Below are 25,020 nucleotides of genomic sequence, written 5' to 3'. Positions count from 1 at the left end.
AAAATACAAAATCCTTCTAGCTATAGTATATTCCATTTTATAACTATTTATGCTATCCCTAAATGAAAAGTATCAGCTTGTATAATGCAAGGTAACTTAGCTCATTTCCCCTCTCCTGTAGAAAACAAACCAAATGCCTGTGTAATAGCCTTGACTTTCTGTTAAATCTTTCCTAGGTTATAACGTTGTGGTTCGCATCCCAGCCGGTGCCACTAACATTGATGTGCGCCAGCACAGTTACTCAGGGAAACCAGAGGATGACAACTACCTGGGTGAGTTGTACTCCTTATTTCACTCCAGAAATCTGCTTGGTTGTCTGGTTGTGGTGGTAGATCTACTGGCAGCTCTCTGCTGGGGAGGTTGAAGAATTAATTTAAGGGAGGTGTTTTCTTGGTGAGAATTTTTCTGTCTGCCAAACATTCAGCCTTATCTTCTTCCTTTTGTTTTGTTCATTCCATCCTAGATGCAAAGTTTGGGAGGTTCACCAGCTATAAGAAATGTTCCCTTAGGATGTGTCTAGGGCTGTGAAGGATGGTTGAGCCTGGGTGGGAGCTGAGGGACAAAGCCGGGAATCAAACAGGATTCTGATCTCTGCTGGAGTCCCCTCACTGCAACTTTGTCTCTACTGTCACCATGCTTTGGCTGGTGCTGTGTCCTGAAAGATGTTTGTGCAAACACATACAAAGAAAAATTACTTTCTATTCTTCTGAGGATAATAATTCTGATTTCACTTAGCGTGAGGCCTTCTTGTCCCTGCCTGACAGTGACATGTAACAGTGAAGAAATATCCTGCACCAAAAATGTTGGTTTGATTTAAACCTGACAGTAACTTGGCCTTTGTCTGTTGAACTTTCATAGTCACTGTTTTCTCTAATCTGTGGCTGTGTCTTTAGAAGCAGATGAAAATGAATGTGGTGCTGTGTTACTCTGCTACATGCACATATATGCTGTTAGCACGGCCATGAGTGTCTTTTCCACCATGATCATTAACTCACCCCATAGATAGTTCAGTTTGGGTTCAAAAGCAGAGACAATACAAATGAACATCATGACTGATGTTACATTTCCCAGTTGAAGGTTGATTTTGCCATTAAGTCCTGTTTGGGGTCTCTCAGAGTCTCTGGTCCTCCTCTTTTGCACATCCTGTGCCTTACACTACCAGCTGTGTTCCAGTAGAATGGGGTCCTGTACTTAGATCTTTGAACAGGGCACTTCATCTTGTTCTATCTCACCAAATTCCTGTATCTAGGTATGTTAAAAAGGGGAGTTGGCTGGTGGCCCCTAGCCCATCAAAGGTAAAGAGACACATTCGAGAAACAAGTACCAGAGACTACCATGCACCAAAGAGAGGCAATTCTGTCAACCTTGGCTGTTATTCTGAAATGCCATCCATGTGGCTGGGCCCTTCATTGAGGCAAAAAATTGAGGTGGTGCAGCTTGAATGCACATCAGCACCAAAAAAAACGTGACAGAGGTCTCAGAATTTTCTGTCTTGGAGAAGGGAGACAAATTTTATTTTTCCTCTTTCCTGGAAAAAATAATCCTCCATATGTTGTGCCTATTCAAACTGGTTCACCCTAGAAGGAGCCCCAAACTTCTCAGCTCTTCATGGAGGGCCTTTAATCTTCTTGGGAAACAATGAAGTCAAATCTTCTTTAATGTTGCTTTAATATTGCTGGGAAAGCATCTCTTCACATTAGGCCTGACTGGAAGCAAATCAGAAGTGTGCATGTGTCCACTTACTTTGCAGCTCACTGAGTGTGAAATCTTGGGCCCTCAGTTACTGTGAACCTTGTAGTTGCTTAACAATTTAGGAGGAATTAGATGTTGTCATCAGGTCCAAGATGTACCTACTGTTATAGGAGATATAGTAAAAGAGAAGGAATCATTTAATGAGTTTTACTACTGCCTAATACACTAATAACACTCCGAAGTGTGGAACTTGGTTGAGTGTAGCCACTGCTTTGTGAAGTTTTCTCTGTCTATGTCTGTTTGCTACTGAGCAGCGTTTTGCTTCATTATCTCTCCTCATTCAATGGAAAAACCTTCCCTTTGGTGTTTTGGTGTTTAGATTTTTCAGTACAGGGGCTTTTTAGTAACGTAGCTGTGATGGGTGAAATGGTGGGGAAACTAACTTAGGAAATTAGCTACATAATCGCATTAGTGTGAAGTTGTGCAGCAGACTGCTGTTTTCAGGAAACTGTTCCTTTTATAAAGCATTTAGGCTTTAAGCCTCCAGAGCTCTCACATACCTTAAGATTTGGAATAATAAAAAGTACAGGGGGAGGAGGGAGAGGGAGACAAAGGGGGAGATACTGACCAAACTCCCTGTACTCACATACTAGAAGATTATGTTTAGGTAATTAGAGTGCATACATTTTACCCTAAGAACACACCTGGAAACACCAGGAAAGTCACCCTATCCACACAGCTAATGAAAAGTTTTGGGTAGGATTATTTCTGTGGTATATGTGGGGATGCAGCCTACATGTGCTCCTTGCAGCAGCCAGCCCACAATGCCTTTTGGATATCTCTGCACTGGGTTATGGATGAACTGTTCAGCAACAACTTCAGGAATTCAGCCTTCAGTTTTAGGAGGCTTTCCAGTGGAAAAAAAGAGAAGGCACAATGTCTGCAAAAGCTCTGCTGCTCACTGTACATCCTTTCTGTTTGAGAGTGCCAGTGGGGTTTTCCCCCCACCCCCAAGGGAAAGGAGCACTGAGAGCACATGACCCACGTTGTTATGTACGTATGAGTTAATTCTGCCTCTTTAGTTCTTGTTTTTTGCACCTATGCAGCCTTATCTAACAGTCAAGGAGACTTTATATTAAATGGAGACTTTGTCGTCAGTATGTTTAAAAGGGAAATCAAAGTTGGGAATGCTGTGATCGAATACAGCGGCTCCGATAATACTATTGAAAGGATTAATTCTACAGATCGGATTGAGCAAGAAATAACACTTCAGGTGAAGTATATGTTGTGTGTATGGACAAGTCTGCCCAGCATTGTTGGACTGAAAACAGTGGGCAGTGATGTCTGTTGGTTTACTCTGCTTCATTTTTCTTCCTCTCAGGTTTTATCAGTGGGCAATTTGTACAATCCTGACGTTCGTTACACGTTCAATATCCCTATTGAGGACAAACCTCAGCAGTTTTACTGGAATGAGCATGGCCCATGGCAGCCCTGCAGTAAGCTCTGCCAAGGTGGGTGCTTGGGAAGGCTTAGTTTTGTCCTGGATTCATCTGGGGTCTGGGCATTGCTGTCAGATCCCTCTCTGATTTCTTCAAGATTCTCACCCTGTGGGTACGATTGTTTCCCTAGTCTCTAGTGGAGGGTAACATCCTACAAGGTGCTTCTGGGTTTCAGAGCAGGGCACCTGACAGCCCCTCCCAGCCAGGTGAGCCTCACAACCTGGTTTGCAGGTGAGGAAGCTGAAGCACAGAAAAGGTCATGAGGCATTTCCTAAGGCTGCAAAATGCGCCAGTGTTTGGTTTCGGGGGTGACATCAAATCATTGCCAGTGCCCACCCTGCTAAATACTCACTCAGAGCCCATCCTTGTGGGGGTACTGCAGCTCTCTGCCTGTGTCCATCCCATCTGCAATAAACCCCTTCTGCTCTGCTTAGTCTTAGACCCCCTCCCTGTTTGTGACAGAGGTAGAAAAGAGCACCTAAAGATTTCTTAGATACTACTATGAAAGGTGTAAGAGAAATAACTGAATTGATCACTTTGCTGCATGACTCAAACCAAGTGCTGGTTTTCTCTGTGCAGGAGAACGAAAAAGGAAGCCTGTGTGTAAGAGAGAGTCAGACCAGCTCACGGTGTCAGACCAGCGATGCGATCGAATTCCCCAGCCTGACCCCACCACTGAGCCTTGTAACACAGAATGTGAATTAAGGTGCACTGTGCTCCACTGTGTATATAAATAACATTGTGTACTTTTTACTTACTCCTCTTTCCTTTTGCTTCTCACCATAATTCCCTTTCTTACCAACCTGTATTAGATTTTGAAAAAGAAAAGGATTGGTAGTTGCCTCTTTGTCATCCCAGAGGGATTGTCCTCCACCAGTGGTGTTTTGAAAGGCACTTTTCAATGTTTTTACATTTCTCTTGCTGGATTCAGCCAGGGCTAACTATAACAAAAGTTCTCTAATGTTGAAAAATCTCCCTGTGCAATACAGGGCCTGAAATTTGCATCTGCCTGGATAAGAAATGCTCAGCACCATTTTACATACAGCCTGCAAAGAGGGGAAAACATACTTAAAGCAAAAACATAGTTAAGACTTGGCTTTTTCAGTTTATTTAAAGCAAAGAATAGGCTTAAGTGTAGAATGGGTTCAGGGCTGTCCCCAGACAATTCCAGGCAAGCTGGAATTGGTGGAGCACAGCCTAAATCATCACAACCCATTTTCCTTTAAAAAGCAATCTGTTTTCCTTCCTGAGGCTTAAATGTGGTGGCATTAAGCAGCCGCTGGTGAAGCAATTCAGATGGCCGCGTTTCCCGAGGGGTTTCTCGGAGTGCGGGGCCGGGTTGTCGCGGTAACAGCTGTTGCCATTGCAACAGGTTGGAAACTTGAGAAGGGCAAACGCAGGAGTCTGAAAAGCATGCAGGGATGTGGGGCTCCCACCAGTCAGGAGCTATTGATTCCAAATCCCCTTGATCTTATTCTTCTCTGGGCTGTGATAGAGTTTGCTCTCTTGGCTTGGGAGTGGGGCTCTGTGCGCCCCAGGGGTTAACCCCAGAGGATGTCATTGCCTCTTCCCCCAGAAGCCACCCCTGCCAGGCATGAGGGGATGTGGGCTCCTGTTGGCTTCAGGGTCTCCAGCACCTCCCTGGATCAGGCCTCATGTCCAGCATCCCTTTCCAGAGCTGGGCTGATATGAAACAGGGGTGTATCCCCAGATGGGTCCTTGGGGCCTCCAGCACCATCCCTGTTGTCTGTCTCATGGAGGAGGCAGCAGGGTGGAAATTTGTCTGTCAAGGAGAACACCTCTAATCCCTGCTGACACAGCTGGGGTTTGAGTGTCTTGTAGCAAGTCATTTGCTTCTCCTTTGGAGAGCTAAAACTGCTTTGTAGATGTCATGCAGTGTGGGACACCTCTCAAGCCTGTGCAGATCATTTTCTGATGCTGTATTTTCCAGCTTTTAGTTTTTAGAAGCTGAGGTGGCAGGTGCAGGGGAACATGGGATGGAAAGCTTTCAGAAGCTTTCAGAGCAGTGTTCCTTGCCTGGCCATGAACTCCCCTTGCCACCTTGGCTGGTCCCACAGGGTTACAGTGTGGCTTTGCTGTCCTTCTGTTGCTTGAGACCTGCTGACAGTTCTTTCCCTTCAAGCAGCAATGCCAGGGTAATTGGAAGTCCCAAAGCACTGGGAAGTGTGTCACAGACCCAAAACTTCCTGTTCAAGAGCATATATTCCTTATTTCTGTCCAACCCTCGAGACATTCCCTGCAGAGCCCGGGGCTGATGTTTGCTGTCCTTGGCGCAGGTGGCACATCGCGAGGAGGAGCGAGTGCACGGCGCAGTGCGGGCTGGGCTACCGCACCCTGGAGATCTACTGCTCCAAGTACAGCCGGCTGGAGGGCAAGATAGAGAAGGTGGATGACCGCTTCTGCAACAGCCAGGCCAAGCCCAGCACGAGGGAGAAGTGCACTGGAGACTGTAATGTGGGAGGATGGCGGTACTCGGCCTGGACTGAGGTAAGGGATGCTCCCGTGGCATGGCAAATGCTGCTCCTTGCACAAGAGTACATCGAGCTGTTTAGGTTGCTAAAAGAATATATGTAAAATGGTCACAGTGGTTCTGCTTTCATTGCTTCCTCTGGAGGACACTTCAGTCTGAATCAGCCTGGTACTCCTTACCCTCCACTGCAATTAATCTATACTTTAGGTATCTATCTTCATTTCATGAAGCTCTGCTAGCTGTCTTCTGCCATTAAAGCCGTCACCACTGCCAGGAGCTGGGGAGGACATGTTGCCATCATCAGAGGACTTCTGAAATTTGTTTCCTTTACACATCTTAGCTTTTGCATCAACAAGAAAATTCCTGAATGCAGGCACCAAGAGATTGATGAGCCTGGGGATTTCCAGGGAGGTCACAGTGAAGGGGGCTGACTGGTCAGAGAGAGTTAATATCTCCTAAAATGAAAATGAGCAGCAGCCATTTAGGAGAACTGAAAGGCAACACTTGTAAAAGTAATAAGGGGGCTATAACCTGAAATGAATTTGTGAAACACGTTGGCATGACATTTTATTAAGCTTAGCAAGATTAGCTTTTTTAAGGAATACATAAAGTAAAAGCCTATTATTCAAGGTATAAATTGTTGTTCAAGGTTTTCTGCAGTCACTCCACAGTGACTGCAAAGAGGGAGGGGGCAATAGCAGAGTGGCAGGGAACACTGAGCGGGTGTGTGTCCCTCGCAGTGCTCCAAGAGCTGCGGCGGGGGCACGCGGCGGCGCCGAGCCATGTGTGTGAACACCTACAACGACGTCCTGGACGACAGCAAGTGCAGCCAGCAGGAGAAGCTGACGGTGCAGCGATGCAGTGACTTCTCCTGCCCACAGTGGAAAACTGGAGACTGGTCTGAGGTGGGTGCTGGTCACCAGGGTGGGCTCACCCCACTGGTCCTCCACCCTGAGGAGCTGGTACCGGAAAAGAGGTGTCTCCATCCCTGCTCATCTGTCATGATTTGTTTGTGCCTCCTGCAGAAAGTGGCAAGCCTGTGCACAGGGAGGCTTCAGAAAAGCAGCAAAGTCATTGGCCTTGTTACCACTGGTCAAGTAGCCACTTTACTCCCTGCAAAGCCACAGAGGGTTAATGTCTCTCCAATCCTGCAGTAATTTCTCCCCAGCTTTTCCATAGTTCTGCTGTATATTTGGGAAGAAAAATACCTTCTGCCCTCATTTTCCCTTGAGATTGTCCTCAAGAGCCCTGGCAGCTCTGGCTGTCACTGGAGGGCAGGATTGCACCCTGCTGATGTTTTGCTCAGCTTCTCTCTGCTGTTTATTACCTCTTCTACTGCTGCTGGTGTTTTTTGCAATGCAACAAAGCTATCTTGATAGATTTGTCTCTGCAGCAGGACTGAGGGTGCTGGAAAGCAGTCTTCAAAGGGTACTCATCATCATTATGGCCAAATTTCTCTTTTTTCTGTGAGTCATGTTCTTTTAGGGCATAATGAAAGCAATTAAATGGGAACAGGGATTGTTCTCTATGAAACATATCTTCTGATTTGAGCTGGTGGCAGTCCAAGCCACGCCAGGACAGTGGAAGAGGCACTCACAGCCTGGAGAAGCCAAGACCCTTAAAAAGCACACTCAGAAGGAACAAGTTTTTTAGAAGCACCCTGTTGCGCACAGCTAAAACCCCACAGGGCAGTGCTGTGCCTTTGCCCCGTGTTTCACAGCTGCTGGAAGTCAAGAGCCTTTGTGGTCTCACTTTGCCCATGCTGAAGGATTCTGGCCCAGCTGTGCTCTCCATGCTCCAGCCCCTGCTCTAGACCAGCTCCTGAGAGCAATCTTCTTGTTGACAAGACACTTCCACATCTCCTAGGACATGTTGATGTTAGCTAAAGAGCTGCACTTAAGCACCAGTAGTTTTTTTCAAGCAGTAGTCGCAGTTCTCCAGGTTTATTTTCCAGTGCCAGAGCAGGTGCTGAGCTGGCTGTGCATCCCCAGCACCACCTGAGCTTGCACTTTTCTCCTTGCAGTGCTTGGTCACCTGTGGAAAAGGACACAAGCACCGCCAGACGTGGTGCCAGTTTGGAGAAGATCGATTGAACGACAGGTTTTGCGACCCCAAGACGAAGCCAGAGTCGGTGCAGATGTGCCAGCAGCAGGAGTGTGCCTCGTGGCAAGTGGGGCCGTGGGGCCAGGTACCACACAGCCCCACAGGGCTCCTGGCTGGGGGGACCTGGATGAGGGTGGCTGGGGCTGGGCGCTGCCCTTTCATCCAGATTCAGCAGCGTAACTGTGTTAATTGATTTGTACACCAAAGCAGCCCTCTCTTTGCTTGGGTTCAGCAGATAGGCAGCAGTAACAGTACCTGCCCTTTGTGCTAAATTTAATCTCTGTCATATTAAATTGGCCGTGATTTTCAAAAAAAGGGGTTTCCAAGGTTACGCTCCTAAATCCATATTTAGGCACATAAATACATGGCCTAATTTTCACAGAAAAGCTGTTCACGTTGGATAACTTTTGTTGCTTTTAATGTTTTCCAGTTTCTGGGTAAGTGAGGGATTTTTTTTTGTTAAAATACAAGTTACTCAATCTTCCCAGAGTGTTCTGGCATTGGCTTTTTCATAAAACTGTTAGCTCTTGACTTAAAAAACAGCAACAAACCCAGACCAGTTGTCCCAGTCAGACATATTTCCCATCAGTAAAATTATTCATTAGCTGCTCATGCTACCATGGGGCTGAACAACCAGTTTTAAAGAAGGATATCATGCAGGTTCTACCAGACTCTGGGTCTAATGTGTGCAGCAAAGTAAATCATTTCAGTGCTTGCACCTTCCTTCCCAAAGAAGCAAGTGAAGCGTGCAAGGCACTGGTGGCTGCAGTGAGTTAAAACTTTGACCTAATTTAAAGCTGAAATGCATGAAGTGGAGAGAAACCAGAAGGGAAACTGTCTTTTATTTTTGGTGCTCTTGCTACGTGCCTAAACAGAAGCTGGGCTAATTAGTACTTTATAACCAAAGCACTACTTAGACCCAGTGCTCTTTTCTCCCATCTTTCTCCCAGTGCACTGTGACTTGTGGCCAAGGCTACCAGATGAGAGCAGTGAAGTGTGTTGTGGGCACCTACGTGTCAGTGGTGGATGATAATGAGTGTAATGCTGCAACCAGGCCTACAGATACCCAGGTAAATCCTGCTGTCTTGTCTCCATCTTTTCCCAGTGTGTGTAGAGAGGCATCCAGGCTACAGGTTCAGGGGACATCTTGCTGCAGGAAAGCTTTGCCCTGAATGCCAGCCCTGCAGAGCAGTACCTTGGGCTGCTCATGGTTGTTGGAAAGGTGCAGCACAGCATCCCTTAGGTAGAAATGGGGCAGATAAACTGTGTTCAGGAAGTTCCCATCCAGATCTTCTCCATGTGGCTCACTTTACACTCTGAAGTACCAGATTGCCAGAAAGGCAACAGACAACCTATGAGGGTATCAGGACTTTGTGGGTGAAGATTAATTACCTTTGATTATGGTTTATATCCATGGAGCTCTAGTCATACAATGGGATGTGAGGGTGTGTTCAGATGCAGCACTAAAGCTGAACTCTTAAGAGTTCATGAGCTAAAGAAGCTGCAGTGGTTGAGTATGGGATAACAAGAGACCACAAAGCTGAGACAGTATTTACTGGCCTTAGTGGTTCAGGTCTTGAGACAGCAGACACCTCCTTTGGCTTGCATGGAGTTGAGGATGCCTGGCTGCAGTCTGGGCTCATGTGGCAGCAGAGCTGTTGCTGTTGCCGCTCACCACAAATGATGGTGAAAGGCCATAATTTCTTGTCTACTGCATGTGACAATGTAATGTTTGTGACAGCTGCAGTTCCAGACATGTCCTCCCTGGTCAGATCAATTGAGAAATGTTGCACATCCTTTGCTGAAGAGGTTTTCCATGCTGTGTACTTGGAAGCAAACATGTAAATTCCCATTTCAAGCAGAGGATATGTCCAGGGTGTTTGGAGGAGCTATGAATAAAACAGAACATTACCATCTATCTGTCATCTAGGAGAGCTGTAGTGCTCATGCCCTGCCCAGCTTCAGTCTTGCATGAACTCACAGAGTTTAACTAAGGCCACTAAATTTGGGAAAGAGCTGTTTCTCCCATGTATAGAGACCACTTGCACTACAGTCAAGGGGTAACAAACCCACCTGTCATCAGCCATCATTTGGCATGCATGCCTCCAGCATAAGTGAAATCACTGCAAAATGGAAATCAGGTATGCCATTTGTCAAAGCTGCTCTCTCCCTCATAGGGACAATCTCTATAATTTCCTTGGCAAGAACTACTCAATGGAGTAAAGTCATGGATGTTCATAGGTTCTGGCACCAGGCCTCCCAGGAGGTCCAGGCAGGACCACAGCCCTCCTGTGAGGCACCATACGAAGTCTGAGCAGGATGACATGCCTGTCCCCAAAAGCTCACGTTGCTTGGTGTGTGGTGGAGATCAGCACATGGATATAGGTGGTCTGGTGGGCTGCAGGGAATCAAAGGGCTGCAATCAGCAGCATAACCTTTACTGTGTGGGCTGCAGGTCTCACACTGAAGGAAGGGAACTTTGAAGGGAGATAAAGTTGCTGTTTTGCAGATGTGTGTTCGTGCCAGAACCCTTAATGAACTTTCATCTTTTGCCTCACAAACATCTGGTTTTAATGCATGGAGATGGCATATGGTTATGGGGATCCCTATTGCAGAGTTTCTAGTAAGTCAAAAGTCCACACAGGGTACTGCATATGAAGGCCCCAGGATACTGATACTGAGTTTTGCTGATTCACCAAGAGGGTGCAGGGAGGAAGCCTGCCTGCACAACACGTGCAGGTCACAGAGTTTCAAGATGTTGCGTGTTCTTCATAATTACATTGAAGAGGAGGTGGTTTAATCAAAACATCTGCAATTTATTTATTTCCTGCTTTTCCCTCATGTATTTCCTGTACAGGACTGTGAAATAGCTGTGTGTCCTTCCCATCCAAATAGTCCCGAAGCCAAGAGAGCCATATCAGGCATTCACAGGACGCAGTGGAGATTTGGATCCTGGACACCGGTAAGCACACATCATAATACTTTCAGGATTATTTTACAGTACACAATGTGATATTTTTAAGTGTATATGCCCAACTTTTCATTACAAAGTCCTTGAAATGTGTATCAGGCAACTTGCTAGTGGAGTGCTCTTTGCTTTTCCCTAGTGCTCCGCAACGTGTGGGAAGGGAACCCGGATGAGATATGTCAGCTGCCGGGATGACCAGGGCTCTGTGGCCGATGAGTCAGCTTGTTTCCACCTTCCAAAGCCATCAGCCACGGAAATGTGCACCGTGACACCGTGCGGGCAGTGGAAAGCCTTGGAGTGGAGCTCTGTAAGCATCACGCTGTCTCTTGCAAGAGACCTCATTGCTGGAAATGTGCTTCATTAATCTGTCGCACTTGCCCTTTTAGAAGTGAGGTTATTTGGGTTTTCTGCTGTTCATTATTAGCAAGATGTGGTTTTCAAAACTGGAAATGTGACTGTGTCTCCTTTTCCCACTGTAACACAGTGCTCGGTGACTTGTGGTCAAGGTAAGGCAACGCGACAAGTGATCTGCATCAATTACAGTGACCAGCTGGTGGATAGGAGCGAGTGTGACCCAGAGGACCTCCCTGCCACCGAGCAAGACTGCTCCATGTCTCCTTGTCATCCAAACAGCCATGACTACGGCAGGCCCATCCCCCCTTTCCTCTATCCGGATCATCGCCTCAAGCCGCACCCCGGGGGCAGCCCAAACCGAAACCGTGCACATATACCAGGAGGCAATCAGTGGAGGATTGGCCCTTGGGGTGCTGTAAGTGCCCTGATTTTCTTACTGTTGAGTTTTGTTTATTTCCCAAGCTAATCCAGTCTTTTCTTAAAGTCAGCACAAATGGAAAAGAGAGAGGGAGCTTTCTCCCCACTGTCTGCTCTCTGCTCACACAAGCAAGTGTTGCAGAAGGGCTCAGGCTTGTCAGCCTCTCATACCTCGTATCTCCAAGATAGTCTAGGCAGAAAGCTGACAGCATCATTTTCAATGAGACAGAGGCCAGCCTCTGCTTCTTGGCCGTCTCCTGGGACATTTACAGCTGTGCAGAGTTGTTGCCAAAGCAGAGCCTCGACGCCAGCTTCTCTCATGGCAAACAGTGTGCTTTATCATGGAAGTCTCTAAAGGGAATTAAGCACAAATGGGATGTCAAACACTGCAGCAGGGATTACTCACCTGCTTAAATCTAGGCTGGCATTTACTTTCTTTGCTTAGTCAGCACCTAAGTCATTGCACTGCAATTAGCAATAGCTGGGTTTTGAAGTTTAATAATGCCTGTTAGCTGTGTTAAACTTCTAGCGGTGCATTCCCACGATGCAAGGCACTGGGAAGGAGCTGGGAATGCAAACTTATTCCTGGACTCAATGAAGCCATGGGCAATTGTGTCTTCCAGTGCTCTAGCACATGTGCTGGGGGGTTCCAGCGGCGGGTGGTGGTGTGCCAGGATGAAAACGGATACACCGCGAATAACTGCGATGAGAAAAGCAAACCCATGGAGCAGAGATCGTGCGAGTCTGGCCCTTGCCCTCAGTGGGCCTATGGCAACTGGGGAGAGGTGAGTGCACCATCCATCTGGGCTCCCTGCCCAGGGCAAGGCTTTCATTAGAAGGTGGCTGAAAAATGGGAGAAGAGAGGGGTATTGTGGTGACATTTATTAGAAAGACTGGAGCTTGAAGGGCAGCCTCTGATAAATGAGTGAACCTGAATAATTGCTGGGTGGTGTTTTCATTTCCATTTGTCATGGGAAAACTTTTTCCCCGGCAAAAGTAAGTTTTACAAAAACAAAGATTTTTTTATCTTTAAGAGAAGCCTAGTGTAACTGAAGGCCTTTTTTTTTAATAAAAGCACCACTTCCTTTTGAAAATTAATCTGAGATGAGCAATCAGAGATGTAAACCTCCAACATCACATTGAGTTGGGCAATATCATGGTGGAGCAGCATGAACAGCTTTAGGGGGAGAGAAGCTGAGGCAGCTGAAGATCCATCTGAGGCTCATGAGGGGCATTTGGCTGGAGCGGGTTAGTCGGGAACAGTAACACTACCATTGGTTTTTTGAGGTGCTAGTGCTTTGGGCTGCAGGTGAGCAGTATTTTTGCTGTCCCAAGGGTGATTGCTCTGTCCTCTGCTGACTTGCAGTGCACAAAGCCATGCGGAGGAGGGACAAGGACACGGCTGGTGGTGTGCCAGCGCCCTAATGGAGAAAGGTTTACGGATCTGAGCTGTGAAATCCTTGACAAGCCACCAGACAGAGAGCAGTGCAATGTGCAGGACTGTCCTAGAGATGCTGCCTGGAGTGCTGGTCCTTGGAGCTCGGTACGACCATAAACTCTTTCTCTTTGTGAACCGTTTTGTAGATATCCCCTAACAACGTTTATTTTGCTTCAAACCAAGGTGCTAATGCTTCCTGTCTTAAAACTGCACTTACAGAGGATTATTTACAATATATTCAGAATAACACCTCTTCAGGAAGGGCTTACATTAGGAGAGCTTGAGTCCTTTAATTTAAAAGGCACTTTCAGCTAAGTAGCCACCTTTGTCCATTTTATTACACTATTCAAGTGCTGTGCATTATGAATCTTGGTTCTTACTAAGTTTTTGCATATGGATTTAAACCCAGAATTTAAGCAGTACAATTCCATTGAAGTTAAAGTGTTCTGCTCTTTAATGGTAATACTGCACTGGGCACCTACTGATTTAGCAGTCACATGTTCTCTGCCAAAAGCAAGATAAGTGGGGAGAATGTGCTAAATGCCATCAATTCCCAGGCATGTGTAAGTGTGTATAGATGTGTGTGCATGTCTCTACCTGCCCACACACAGACCTACAGAGAAATATGTGTGCATTCACATCTGTGCTCTATTTCTGTTCCTGTGTATATAATAAGACTGTGATGTACAGTGCAAAGGCACCTGTGAACTATTGTCATGTATCTCTCTGGTTCTGGAGAGTGATTGTCTAGCTTGATCTCCAGCTGCTGCTCTATCACTAAGTCAGAAAATGATCAGCGAAGTGCTGGAAGGCTTAAAAACCCTGGGAGTTTCCCAATAACAAAATAGTATTTGGAGCAGAGGTATCTTACATTGCTCCTTTGCTGCTGGAGGAGTCTGCTACAGAGATGCTCTTGTGAGGACAGAGCAGCCCTGAACCACAGCGTTGGGGTGCTATCTTGGGTGCCACACCTTTGCAATTCTCACTGCCCAGAGCAGCAGCCTCTGCTCTGATCCTGCACCAAAGCAAGTGCAACCTGAGGTGCTTCTGGAGCCCTGGAAAACCATGGATCTGTCCATTTGGGAGTGGCCTTCAAACAGATGTCAACCTTTATTGTATGTTTTGTTATAAAAGCATTTGAAGACATTTTTTTTAAAAAAATCTGATTCAAAAGCACTTTAGAAAACGAAAAAGGAGGCCTGTTTTTTAATGTATTGGACATCCTTAATTGTCATAGTTTGGAAAGTCATCTTGCCAAAACCTGCTCTCCTTCTGTGGGTGCTTTCAGTAACATGGATGCCTTCAGTAACACTCTTCAATATTTTTATCATACCTCAGTGAGTTCTGCAATAGCCATAAAACTGATGAACTGGTGTGTATCCGGTGCTTCACCAGTACAAGAGACAGTGCTATGAAATATTTCATTTGAGGTGCTAATGTACCCCTTGTCCATCAACCTGGTGCTAAGGACGAGCAAGGTGAGGTAAGCAGAGGTAGCGATGCATGTGCTGGCTGCCCACAGGATTTGTCAGCTGGGAGGTGCTGCCAACCTTGGTTTACCTGTGCTGGACCATTTGCAAGAGCCAAAGCTGTGGACAGAGTTGTGTTTCATTCTGGTGTTATTCAGCCTTTTCGTGGCTGTTGAGGAGCAGGCTCTAGGGCTGCACCTGTTTCTCAGTGTTGGAAAGACAGGGTGCAGTCCTCTAGTCTGATTGTTTTCTTTCCACCCAGGAAAAGTTCCCTTGGCTCCACTCCATTGTATTAGTCTCAGTGGGTTGTCCTTGCTCTCCTGGGAGCAGGTGGGACATCTGGCAAACAGGTGGAGGGCAGGGACACCCTGTCCTGCCTGCAGTGTCTCCTCCCAGCCCTGGGGAGGGGCTGCAGGGCTGAGCCCTCGTCATTGCCAGGAGCTGATTCGATTTTTCAGTCTCATTTACCGAGGTGTCCTTGGGCTCTGACATAGGGGACCCAGAGCTGTTTGAAGATTGAGAAGTATCTGTGGGGTCCCCAGGGCTTCGTGTCCCTCCAGCAGAACACTCCACGTGTATGTCTACCTCGTGCTACTACTGTAGGTAGTAACGGCCAAATTTTTCTCCTTTAGTGTGGTGTCACCTGGATTTGCTTTAGCTCTGTCATCGGTTGCAAACATCATTCTGTAGCTGTACATACTTCATCTCTTGGGATGGAGTGTCACTACCATATTTTTTTGGTCACTTTTGAAACAAGAGTATAGTATTAGCTGAAACTTTTCAGCAGTATGGATTTATGTATTTATGTAAAAGTGTATTTATTTTTCCAATACTGTTATTTAATTTTATATAAATATTGCATACATTTACAATGTTTAATGTTGATGTTGAACAGTGAAAATTAAAGACAAGTAGAATGTAATCATAAATGAATTTGTATAATTTCTTGAGTCTTTTGCTAAATTCAGATCATATACTTAGTTTTGGTAACTTTTGCTAAATTTTCTGAAACAGTTCTGCAATGTTCCATTTTTTTATCTGGCTTTTCTTTTACTTGCTTTGTTCTCCAACAGAAATTGTCATTCTCAATGATTAAACAAACACAGTTAAAAGTGTATGAATTATGAAGTTTGGATAACTAATTTCTTGCAAGCACCTGACTGGCTTAGCATTACTCAAGTTTCAGTGAAATTAATACTATAAAATACATACAAATTAAAGCAGAGAGAGTCTGAAGCATCCAACCTGCAGTCCTTGGGCAAAATTCCACTGGGATTTTATACAGTAAACAAGTGATCTTTATCTGGCTGGTTAAATCCAGGTTTGGAAGAGATAATTAAATGGATAAACAGATTGTATGTGTAAATGATAATTTTATAACAGGAGACTGGTGAGATGTCTTGTCATTATAATGTATGTTCAAAGAGGACTCAGAAGAGGTGACACTTTTATTCCCTTGCTTATTTAAAAACATGTATTTACCCATTGCAGAATTGTACACCATGTGATAGACTTGACCTTCTTATTAAAACCATGCTTTAGAAAACGTGCATTGACTGTCACCAGAATACAGAGAGTGTTTTTTCTCCTCTGAATGCTTTATGGTATGAATGCAGATCTCCATACACACTCTCAAATCCCGAGAGAAAATCTTGCCATGTTCTCCAGAATGAGGGAGATGTTCACAATGAGAATTACCCATTGCTTCACTTAAAACCCAAGGTTTGGTTTTAGTAAATACACCCATATATATACCACATATATAAAATATATGCATAATCTCCCTTAAAGCACCAGTCTTGGAGCAGATTTGCTCTGTGCAATAATCTCTGATATTCTGAATTTGCCTTAATATCCAACTGTATCCTGATACAATTTATGAATAATACTGAATTAACTTGTTGTGGGCTTCTCATTCTTTCCAAGTTAGGAAATGGTCACAGATAAGGTAAAACAATTATATCTCACAGCATCCTGATTCGGTTGGGTGAGTCATTTGGGCTTCACTGCACAGGGCAGTGATCATTTGACTTTGAACTCTGGAAAATGGGTGGGTGAGGTTTAGATTTGTTTGGGGTTTGTTTTTTTTTTCCAGAAAAGTATTATAATTTTAAAAGTAGTCTGCCTTGTCAGGTACTTGTCAGTTTTGGGTATCTGAAGCTTAAGCTGCTGGTGCAGTGGTTGTGTAGCTCTCAGTGCTTCCCAGCTCTGTACCCTGTAGGCAGAGGTGCTGGTATCAGAGTCTTTGAGTGCCTTTTGCTGTAATGAAGAATTAGAAGCTTACTGTCAAGTAATCAGAGCTAAGTTCCAAACTCTGTTACTGTGGATGTGAGTTTGGGTTTGGGCTAGGACAGCATTGGTTTCCCTTGGCAGGAAGCTGTTGGCATTGATGGTTTTGCAGGGCTCTTTGGCTGCACATGGAGAGAGCAGCAAAGGGGCTCTGAACTGGGCGGGAAGTGGAAGAACTGCCTGGCCAACATCTGTGGCAGGCAGCTGGCACTCTAGAATTTTAATCTTAAAGTTGGTGTCAGTGGAAACTTTGGGTTATTTGTATTTAATTCTGTCAAAGCCCCAACATGTTGTTTGCAAAATGCTTTCCCCATGCAGCTGGCTGAAAACAGGCTGCTCAACAGCAATATTTTCTGTGTCGTTGTTCTGATAATGTTCATAGCAGGCAGGATGTCAGGTCTTGCTAAGGCAGAAGTGATAACCAGGGGCAGATTTGGTTGCAAGTGTATATAACTCCGCTGTTCCCTTCTCCTCCTCTGCAGAAAATGAATTTGCTGTGACAGCAGCATTGCTGAACTGCTGTTGGGGTTTTGTTTGAAGAGCTTCAGCCTGTTGCTCCTCTGAGGCAGTGGTGATGGATGCTCATGCATCTCTCTCCTCACCTCAGTGCCCACAGCTGGTGGCTCCAAGGCAATCACAGATGGGCAAAGCCAGTGGTACCCAGCTACCCAGTAGAGTAACATCATTTTTTTCATCTCTTTTTACCCCAAAATCTCCAATTTTTGTTTTACTTTCCATTTTTATTTTTTGCCTCTTATCACCGTCTTTCATTGCTCCCTCTGTTTCTACTTAAATAAGGAGAACTGTATACCTATACTTTTGTTATCAGTTCTCTGTCTCCTCTTTGGTGGTGTTGATGCTCCATTAGCAGGAAACCAGCCATGGAAGCCCATCATCTATGCCCTGCAGGTGAGGGACCACCCTGGGGCACGGGGTGCTTAACACTGAGCCAGCACCGGAGTGATTCCTGGATCAACTCCTCACAGGACTGATTTCCTGCAACTTAAAGCTCAGCTGTTGCAATCCACTCTTCCCCCTTTACAGGCCCCCATTGGTCTTTATACCCCTCATGACCTTTTAGTGTGATGGAGAAGTAAAAGGACTGGTCAGCAATGTCCCTTCTGACCTCCTTAATCCAGTGACTAAATGCAGGGGAATTACCAGGGAAAGGAGCTGCAGAGAGTTTCATCTGCTGTCCTTCAACAACCTCTCCTGTTGCCACTGCCAGGACAGACAGGAGCTGGACCAGTGGTTAGACTCACAAAGGTTATTTTCAAGTGTCTTGAAAATCTTCTCGTCCCTTTGCCACCCAGGCAGTGAGTCCTCTGCCCAAGTTCCTCAGTGCACTTTCCCACTCAGAGCAGTCTCTTTCCTCCCAGAGTGCAATTTGGCTGCATTTGGCATGCCTCTGTGGTTGCCTTTTTATACCTCCTCTCTTACACATTTTCTTAATGAAACAGTCATTTTCTAGGCCTAAACTCAAACAAGAAGTGGTGAGGCTGCTGTTCAGCGATGCCTGGCTTCAGTCCTTGTGTTATGGGTGGCCCATCCCTGGCTGCAGATCTCCTGCACATCTGCAAATGCCCACACAGGAGAAATAAAGTAATAAATAAAAGAGCAATTGCTGGGAATATTTGTCTCCCAAAGCACTGGCTCTGAGTACAGGAATGCATTAGACTGCAAGGGACCCATTGAAGCACTAGCACACTTTCAGGGATGAGCTGTGAAATGCAGCATCTTCAGGCAGATCCCTGAGCTGGGTTTTGGGAGGTCTGCCTGCAGTTTTTCCCATTTTCCAGAGTCACACTGTATACCCCACACTGCAATCATTGCTATTGCTCAGATCCCAGGGATTCAGAAACAGGGATGTATAGCAATGAGGGATACTAAGCACAAAGAGATTTACTGTGCTTCTAACTTTCCCAGTGAGTGATTTGTGCAGTTATTAAGAAAAAATGGTGTAGTTAGTCCTGTTCCAAAGGCACTTAAAGCTCTATTCATACTTTAATTTTAATAATAACTCACAGGGGAGGTGAGTAAGCCAGCAGCATGGATGAAAATCTGTCTGATGCCCAAGACCATATGCAGGTTGACAATATTTATCCCTAGTGTATTAAGCCAAGATTCTTTATAAAATTAGGGAGCAAGTAGCAGCCCCGTGCTCCTACAACCCCCCAGTGTGATGCACACCTGTGAAACAGGGCTGACATTTCTTGGAGAGCTCTTTGCTTTGTGTTTTACTCCATCCAACACAGAGAAATCCTGTTCTGGCCCAGAATATCTGAATGTCATTGTAGTACCACTGTTGCTAAAAATGTGGAAGTGTCAGTCAGCTGAGGCACCTTGCTGCTTCAATTGGTACTCTCCTAAAAGTGCCACAGCATGGAAAATAGTCTTCATCAGTATCTTCCACATCTCACTGTATTGGTGTCCTTAGGTAGCTCACACATCTCCTAATTGGAGGAAATGCCATCTAATGCCTCCCTCCCTGGAGAGACCTGCAGTGGCTCTATGGGGCTTTTATTTGTTTGTTGTTCAAGGTAAATAGTGTGGAGCAGGGCAGGGACACAGCTTTAAGGAGAGCTTTGTGTGCTCACAGCCCTGTTCATTTCTGTGCCTGGTGAAGTCTTTTGTGGTGTAGGAACAGGGCAGGGAAAAGAGGGGGAGAAGGTGCTGCTTGCTGGGTGGATGCTGCAGAAGAGATGCTTGGCTTCTCCTGCTGCAGTTACCTCTTTCTTCCCATATATCTTGTGAGGTTTCCTAGCTTGGGGAAATTATTGTATTGACTTTGGCACTCAGGCCCTTAAATCTTGCAAGAGTTAGAGAACCCAAGAGCATCCTTTCCTCTGGGCAATTTGTGCTGGAGCAATGGGCTCCAGACACACCAGCTCTTTCTTCCACTGCAGCAACACATCAAATTGGACCCTTTTCTCAGAGAAATTTTCCTCTTTTTTTTAATGTGTTATAAGACATTATCTGAGGCCACTCACCAGTCCCTGCAGCTGAGTTTGGTGGTAGGAAGGTGAAGATTTAGTGGATTGTTCCATTTCTCCCTTTTGCAATAATGACTTGGGAAGCTCTGTGCCTCTGCTCCAAGCCAAAACCCAAGCCTCTGGAGGATGGAGACCCTGTGGGCACTGCAGAGACAGGGCAGGCCAGCATGGAAGTTCCCTCTTGCCCATGCCTGGGGCAATGAGGGCTCCTTGGGAATACTGGGGCAAAGCCTGCTGTTGTTCAGACTCCTCCAGCTCTAAGAGGGCTCCTCAGAACACTTCCACAAGGGCTCTGGACAATGCTCACAAGCACATTCAGACTATACATTCCAAAATCCCTAATGTTCATGCCTCTTTTTTATTCCGTCATCCCCTTTCTCTGAGGAGTCAGTTTGGATTAAACATTTCTAAAGCCTCTTTCAAAACCGCAGTGCAGTGTTTTGGTGTGTTTTGTTCAGGTCTCTGGTCCATTTACCCTCCCTTGAATGTAGAGACCCCTCTTCCCTTTTATGAGAGTCACATGTATTTTCTGGCCATGCACCAGCTAAAATCACCATGACCATACACACTCAGCACCCATGTGCCTAAAGTCATGTCTCCTTAGTTTGTCAGGAAAGGAAGACCAAGCTGGGCAACTCCTGCCCTGCATGTATCTCCACCCAATTTTATGGATTCCTCACCGTACTAATGCATGGTGATGGCACAAGACCGTGCTAAAGCACGTAGGTGGGAGAAACAGGGCTCCTTGATCCATTGCTTCAGAGCAGCAAGAAATATTTCCTAAACATCTCTTTAAGTGCTGCAGCCTTGCTTTCAGCCTGTCTGGCTGAAGCCAAGGGGATTACCTGCTGAAATACCTTGCTGTTGTGAAGCTACTTTGGTTTGGATGCCACAGAGTCCCTGTTTCTGGACAGCACACAAAGATTCCAGCATTTTAAGATTCCTGGTAAAGGTTCAGGTGGTGAGGAAGGATCCAGGGTTTCCTTGGTGATGTGTCTGTTGATGTCCTTTGTGCTCAAGAGACTTCAGAGGTACAGAAGTCACCGGGATGTGGTTTCAGTGTCTGAGAGCAGCAGTGACAGTAAAAGGTGATGCAGACTAATGGGCTGCTGAAAGGTACCTATGCGGGTATATTGTTGGGTTTGCTTGTAGGTGGAGAAGTTTGCTGGCATCCAGGAACACATCCCTCTTGGAAAAGGAGTGTAAAGCATTGGAGAGCTCTTGCTTTTCTGCTTTATTTCATCCAACACATTTTGTCTCAGATTGTTGGAAAGGATGAACCAGGGCTTACTTACAGCTGCTGACTTTCCATAAAATCCTTAATGTGGGGAAGTCTAATTCTACAAGGATTGATTTTAATTTCCTCCAAAAGTTGCTCCTGGCAGAATCTGATAAAGCCATTTTTAGTCTAATCCTTCACAGCCCTGCCCTTGCTGAGCTATCAGAGCATACCTATCTTTGGGAATGCATTTGGTGATCACCACAGCTTGTATTCATTGTCTTAAATACCTCCCAGATTGTCGATGCACAGTGGGTCTGAAAAGTGGTCTGACAGCATTTTCTGCAACTTTTCACTGCTGGGGAAGTGTTCCCAGGTTCTTGCTTGGGATGTGCCCTTCTGCCCTTTGTGGAACTGCCCCTTCAATGCACAAAGTTTACAAGGAGCACTCATCCCATTTCTTCTGGACTGCTCTATGGTGCCTTTTTCTTCTTGCTGAGATTTGTTCATTGGTGCCCAGGGCTCTTGGGTTCTCCTGGTGCTGGACTGACCCCAATCCCAGAAAATCACCAGAAATCTAAATTTTTAAGAGATTTTGAACATAATATGTTGGGTTTTTTTCTTCCTGCTGCCAGCCTTGTGCATCAAGTAGCAGCCTCTCTATTTTAGGGAGGTTTTAATGGACAAGATGTACCCTCATCTTCCAAAGGATCAGATCAGGAAATGCAGAAAGGGTTATTTTAGAGCAATTTGCACACACTTGCTAAAACAGAATGATCATCTCCTAAACTCTGAAACAGAAAACAAAGTTTTCGTGGAAACCAAAACAAAAAGCAGAGCACAGCAAGGCATTGCAGGAGATGTTTAGCATCGTGTTCTGACCTTTATGGAAACAGTTGATATGGAAATATTTCTGCTGTATTTATTTAAACTTTTTTCCTTGCATTTATTTAAACTAGGCAGTATATTTATTTGAAAATATCAGCAGCATGCCAATCTCCAGGTCTTGGCATGTTAACAACACTAATCATGCAATAAACATAAAGGCCTTAAATCTGTGCTAAGTGCTTTGATCCTGCTGCTCTTAGGAAAGTCCTTTTGTTTTTGTTCTCCATGTAAAGTGCCAGGTGTGACTGTGGTGGGTTTAGGAGATAATAAAGATAGTGATAAGGGGAAGGTTTGCTAGAGTTTGAAAGTGATGCCTATAGCTGATTTTTTGAAATATTGTTTCTCTATTATTTTATATGCTGCAAAATTTAGTTGGTTTTTTTTACAGAAACATCACAATTCGTTGTTTCACACCGTCATCCATGCCTGGCTGTCCTCCCAGGTTCAGCCAGGGGTGCTGTTTGCTGTTGTGCCTCAATCACAGGCTGTAAACAGCCTTTCAGAGCAAGGTTTTCCCACACTGAAGTGGAGGCAGGGGCAAGCTGACCACAGGTGTGCCCAAGTGCATGTGATCCTTGACTCTAGGCAGCTGGTTAGTGAAGAAATTCCATACAATACCTGGCTGCACCTTCAGGGCTGGCTCAGAGGTGCTTAAAACCGGTAGAGGTTTCTCTGTTGACTCAGAGAGCCTTGGATAAGGTGAGGCTGTTATTCCAGAGAGCCACCATCTCCCCCCAGTACTTGGAAGCATTTTCTATGGCAGGTGTGGGGAAGAAGTCAAGAAAAAGAGGAATGTGAAGACAGTGGTTTTGCCAAATGTTTTAAGGAAGGCAAGGTCAAAGCTTACCTCGTTGTGGTACCATTATTGGTAGGTACCATAAGCAGGCAGCATTTGCAGCCCCGAAGAATCCTGTTAATGAAATGCAAAGTTTCTCCAGGGTCCAAAATAAATGATGAGGCTGATGGTGGTAGTTGGGTGTAGCACTTCCTGGACTCACATGGCGTTGAGATGCAGCCCGCTATTAAATTATGCTTTGCATGTGGCTCACATATGCTTAAAATCAATGTGCCAGATAAAAGTTGAATACCTGAGATGAATTAGATGGCAGTTATTAAGCAGACTCTTTGCAAAAGAATTTTCAGTCTCTGATACTTGGTTAAATTAGATTATTCAACCTTTCTTTTCTGTCAGTGCAAATGAGATCATAACTCAAACGTGCATGAAAGCAAACGGGTGGTTTAGATCTGAAAATGCACAGCTGCCTAAATTTGATTTATATTAAAGGCAGACATAGAAATGATTAATTCCAGCATCTTGGGAATTACATTTAAGTATTAACAAAATTAAGCAAATTATGCCTCAACCTCTGAGTGCACCGAGGTTTGCACGCAGACTTGTTTGATCATGGGATCACGAGATAAATGATCAGGCTCCACACCAAAGTTACACATTTTGTAGAAGGAAAGTAATAATTTTGGAAATAACTAGTACCAAATTGCTTGTGAGATCAAGTATTTATCAACCAGCTTCTGGTCCCCAGAAAGGTGCTTGCATTGTTGCACAGTGTGGTTGGTCTTACTTAAGGAGAAGTAGTGGGATCCCATGTGTTTTTTTTAATTAAGGATGCTCTGTGCTATACCAGCTCAGGATGTGGGATATGAGAGAATCATGATCAATGCTGTAAATTTACTCTTTAACTTTGGCTATCACAGTAAAGTGGCATAACCTGCATGAAGACTGTTTACCAAGGAGCCCTTGAATTTTTGTTTAAGCATCAGTGTTGGTGGTTAGTCCAAAGACAGTAAATGGATGAAAATATTAGAAGTTTAGAACTGGGTTCTGTAAGATGTGACATTTCTGTCTTGCTGCTGACTTTTGTTGCCTGGGGAAAGAAGTAGAGAGAATGAAAAAATTAACTTCTGATGAACATTGAAGGCTTATAAAAATAAGGTAACATTAGCTTGATCTTTCTTCTGTTGATACTAAAGAAAAGAAGTGAAGTTTATGGATCTGGGTAACTTGTGGAAGTTTTATTTTAGACAGCATTTCTTCTGTTTTCCAGTGCAAGGTTGGATGTTGCTTGTTGGGTTTTTAGGCCTATCTTTGAATTGGATCTGGACTCAGGAAAACTCAGAGGCAGCTATCCCTGCTAGGCCTCTCAGAGGAGCATCATTAATGCCTCTTAAACCTGTTGATCAACCGGACCTCAGTGATCTTTTGTCAATCTGTAACATTCTTGCAGCAGGAAAACAACCTTTTTTAGGGCATCGTTTGTAAAAGCTTTTAAGCATCAATGTCTGGTTTTAGGAGCTAGATCCATTTCTCTCCACATTGGTCAGAACTTTTCCATTTAGAAACTGCTGTCTTGCTGGTTCTTTGTGGGCTGAATGAACTGTAAGTAGGGCTGTAATATAAAATATTCACAGGTGTCAATGTTTATGCCAGTTCCTATTCTAGTGGATCTTCCAGAGCTGCTATATATATATATAAAATTTTTAGGTTTCAAATGTATTTATAGACTGTGAAGAGCTTGAGCTTTAATATATTTATTGGGAAATATACTGATGGAGTGACTCCAAAATGAAGGGCGAAGCCTCATTTCTGCATGTTTTCCCCATTCTGAAAAGAAAGCAGAACATTTTATATAGAGAGATGGTTAAAACAGTGTGTTTGCCCTCAAGGATTAAACCAGTGTGCTTATGACGTAGCATGTAATGAAGAAATGGAAGCTGAGTCTCTGGGTGCATCATGCTGAGTAAGAGGCTTGTTCTACATGAAACTGTCATATTAAATTCGTGTCGTGATTCCAGACCCCTTTGATTCCTAAATCTTTGGAGGAGACTAATCTGAAATCAAAGTGAAGTTGCTTGGGGTTTGCATGCCAGAAGTGGTCACATTTGAAAAAGTTCAGTGAACCTGCAGAGGGAGGTTGAAATTATTTGCTTCACTACAAAGCTTGCAGCTAACATACCTGCTGGTTTGCTTTTTGCTTTGAATTCTCCAGGCTCTGCCTTCTTGCCACCTTCTGAGTTGTTTTCAAAATGCATAAATCTTAAGGATGAACATGTCCTGGTTTCAGTCTGTTAAGTGAAGAGAAAAAGAAAAGTCAAACTACACTGATAAAACAAACACAAGCCTTTGTACCAAGGACAAGGAAATGCTGCACTTTCCTGCCTTGTCCTTTTGCAGTTATTTCCCT

General features: G+C 44.8%; 1 protein-coding gene across 12 annotated transcripts in view; it reads left to right on the top strand.

Moving 5' to 3' along the window:
- ADAMTS9 (ADAM metallopeptidase with thrombospondin type 1 motif 9) overlaps positions 1 to 25,020 on the top strand; it is an 80,183-nt gene that overhangs the window by 32,766 nt on the left and 22,397 nt on the right. For all 12 annotated transcript variants that reach the window (XR_009278228.1, XM_058844557.1, XM_058844556.1 and 9 more), the window contains 13 exons: positions 177 to 272; positions 2,799 to 2,965; positions 3,074 to 3,203; positions 3,771 to 3,897; positions 5,489 to 5,699; positions 6,423 to 6,587; positions 7,706 to 7,870; positions 8,736 to 8,855; positions 10,643 to 10,747; positions 10,893 to 11,060; positions 11,238 to 11,522; positions 12,148 to 12,309; positions 12,891 to 13,067. Coding sequence is in view for 11 of the 12 variants with exons in the window: in XM_058844557.1 (XP_058700540.1) it covers positions 177 to 272; positions 2,799 to 2,965; positions 3,074 to 3,203; positions 3,771 to 3,897; positions 5,489 to 5,699; positions 6,423 to 6,587; positions 7,706 to 7,870; positions 8,736 to 8,855; positions 10,643 to 10,747; positions 10,893 to 11,060; positions 11,238 to 11,522; positions 12,148 to 12,309; positions 12,891 to 13,067 (2,078 nt within the window). In the remaining variant the exon portion in view is untranslated. The remainder of the gene's footprint in view (positions 1 to 176; positions 273 to 2,798; positions 2,966 to 3,073; positions 3,204 to 3,770; positions 3,898 to 5,488; positions 5,700 to 6,422; positions 6,588 to 7,705; positions 7,871 to 8,735; positions 8,856 to 10,642; positions 10,748 to 10,892; positions 11,061 to 11,237; positions 11,523 to 12,147; positions 12,310 to 12,890; positions 13,068 to 25,020) is intronic.

Source organism: Poecile atricapillus, chromosome 9 (genome assembly GCF_030490865.1).
Source record: "Poecile atricapillus isolate bPoeAtr1 chromosome 9, bPoeAtr1.hap1, whole genome shotgun sequence".
Taxonomy (NCBI): Eukaryota; Metazoa; Chordata; class Aves; order Passeriformes; family Paridae; genus Poecile; species Poecile atricapillus.
The sequence above is the reverse complement of the archived record's forward strand: the minus strand, read 5'-3'. Positions and strand labels throughout refer to the sequence as shown.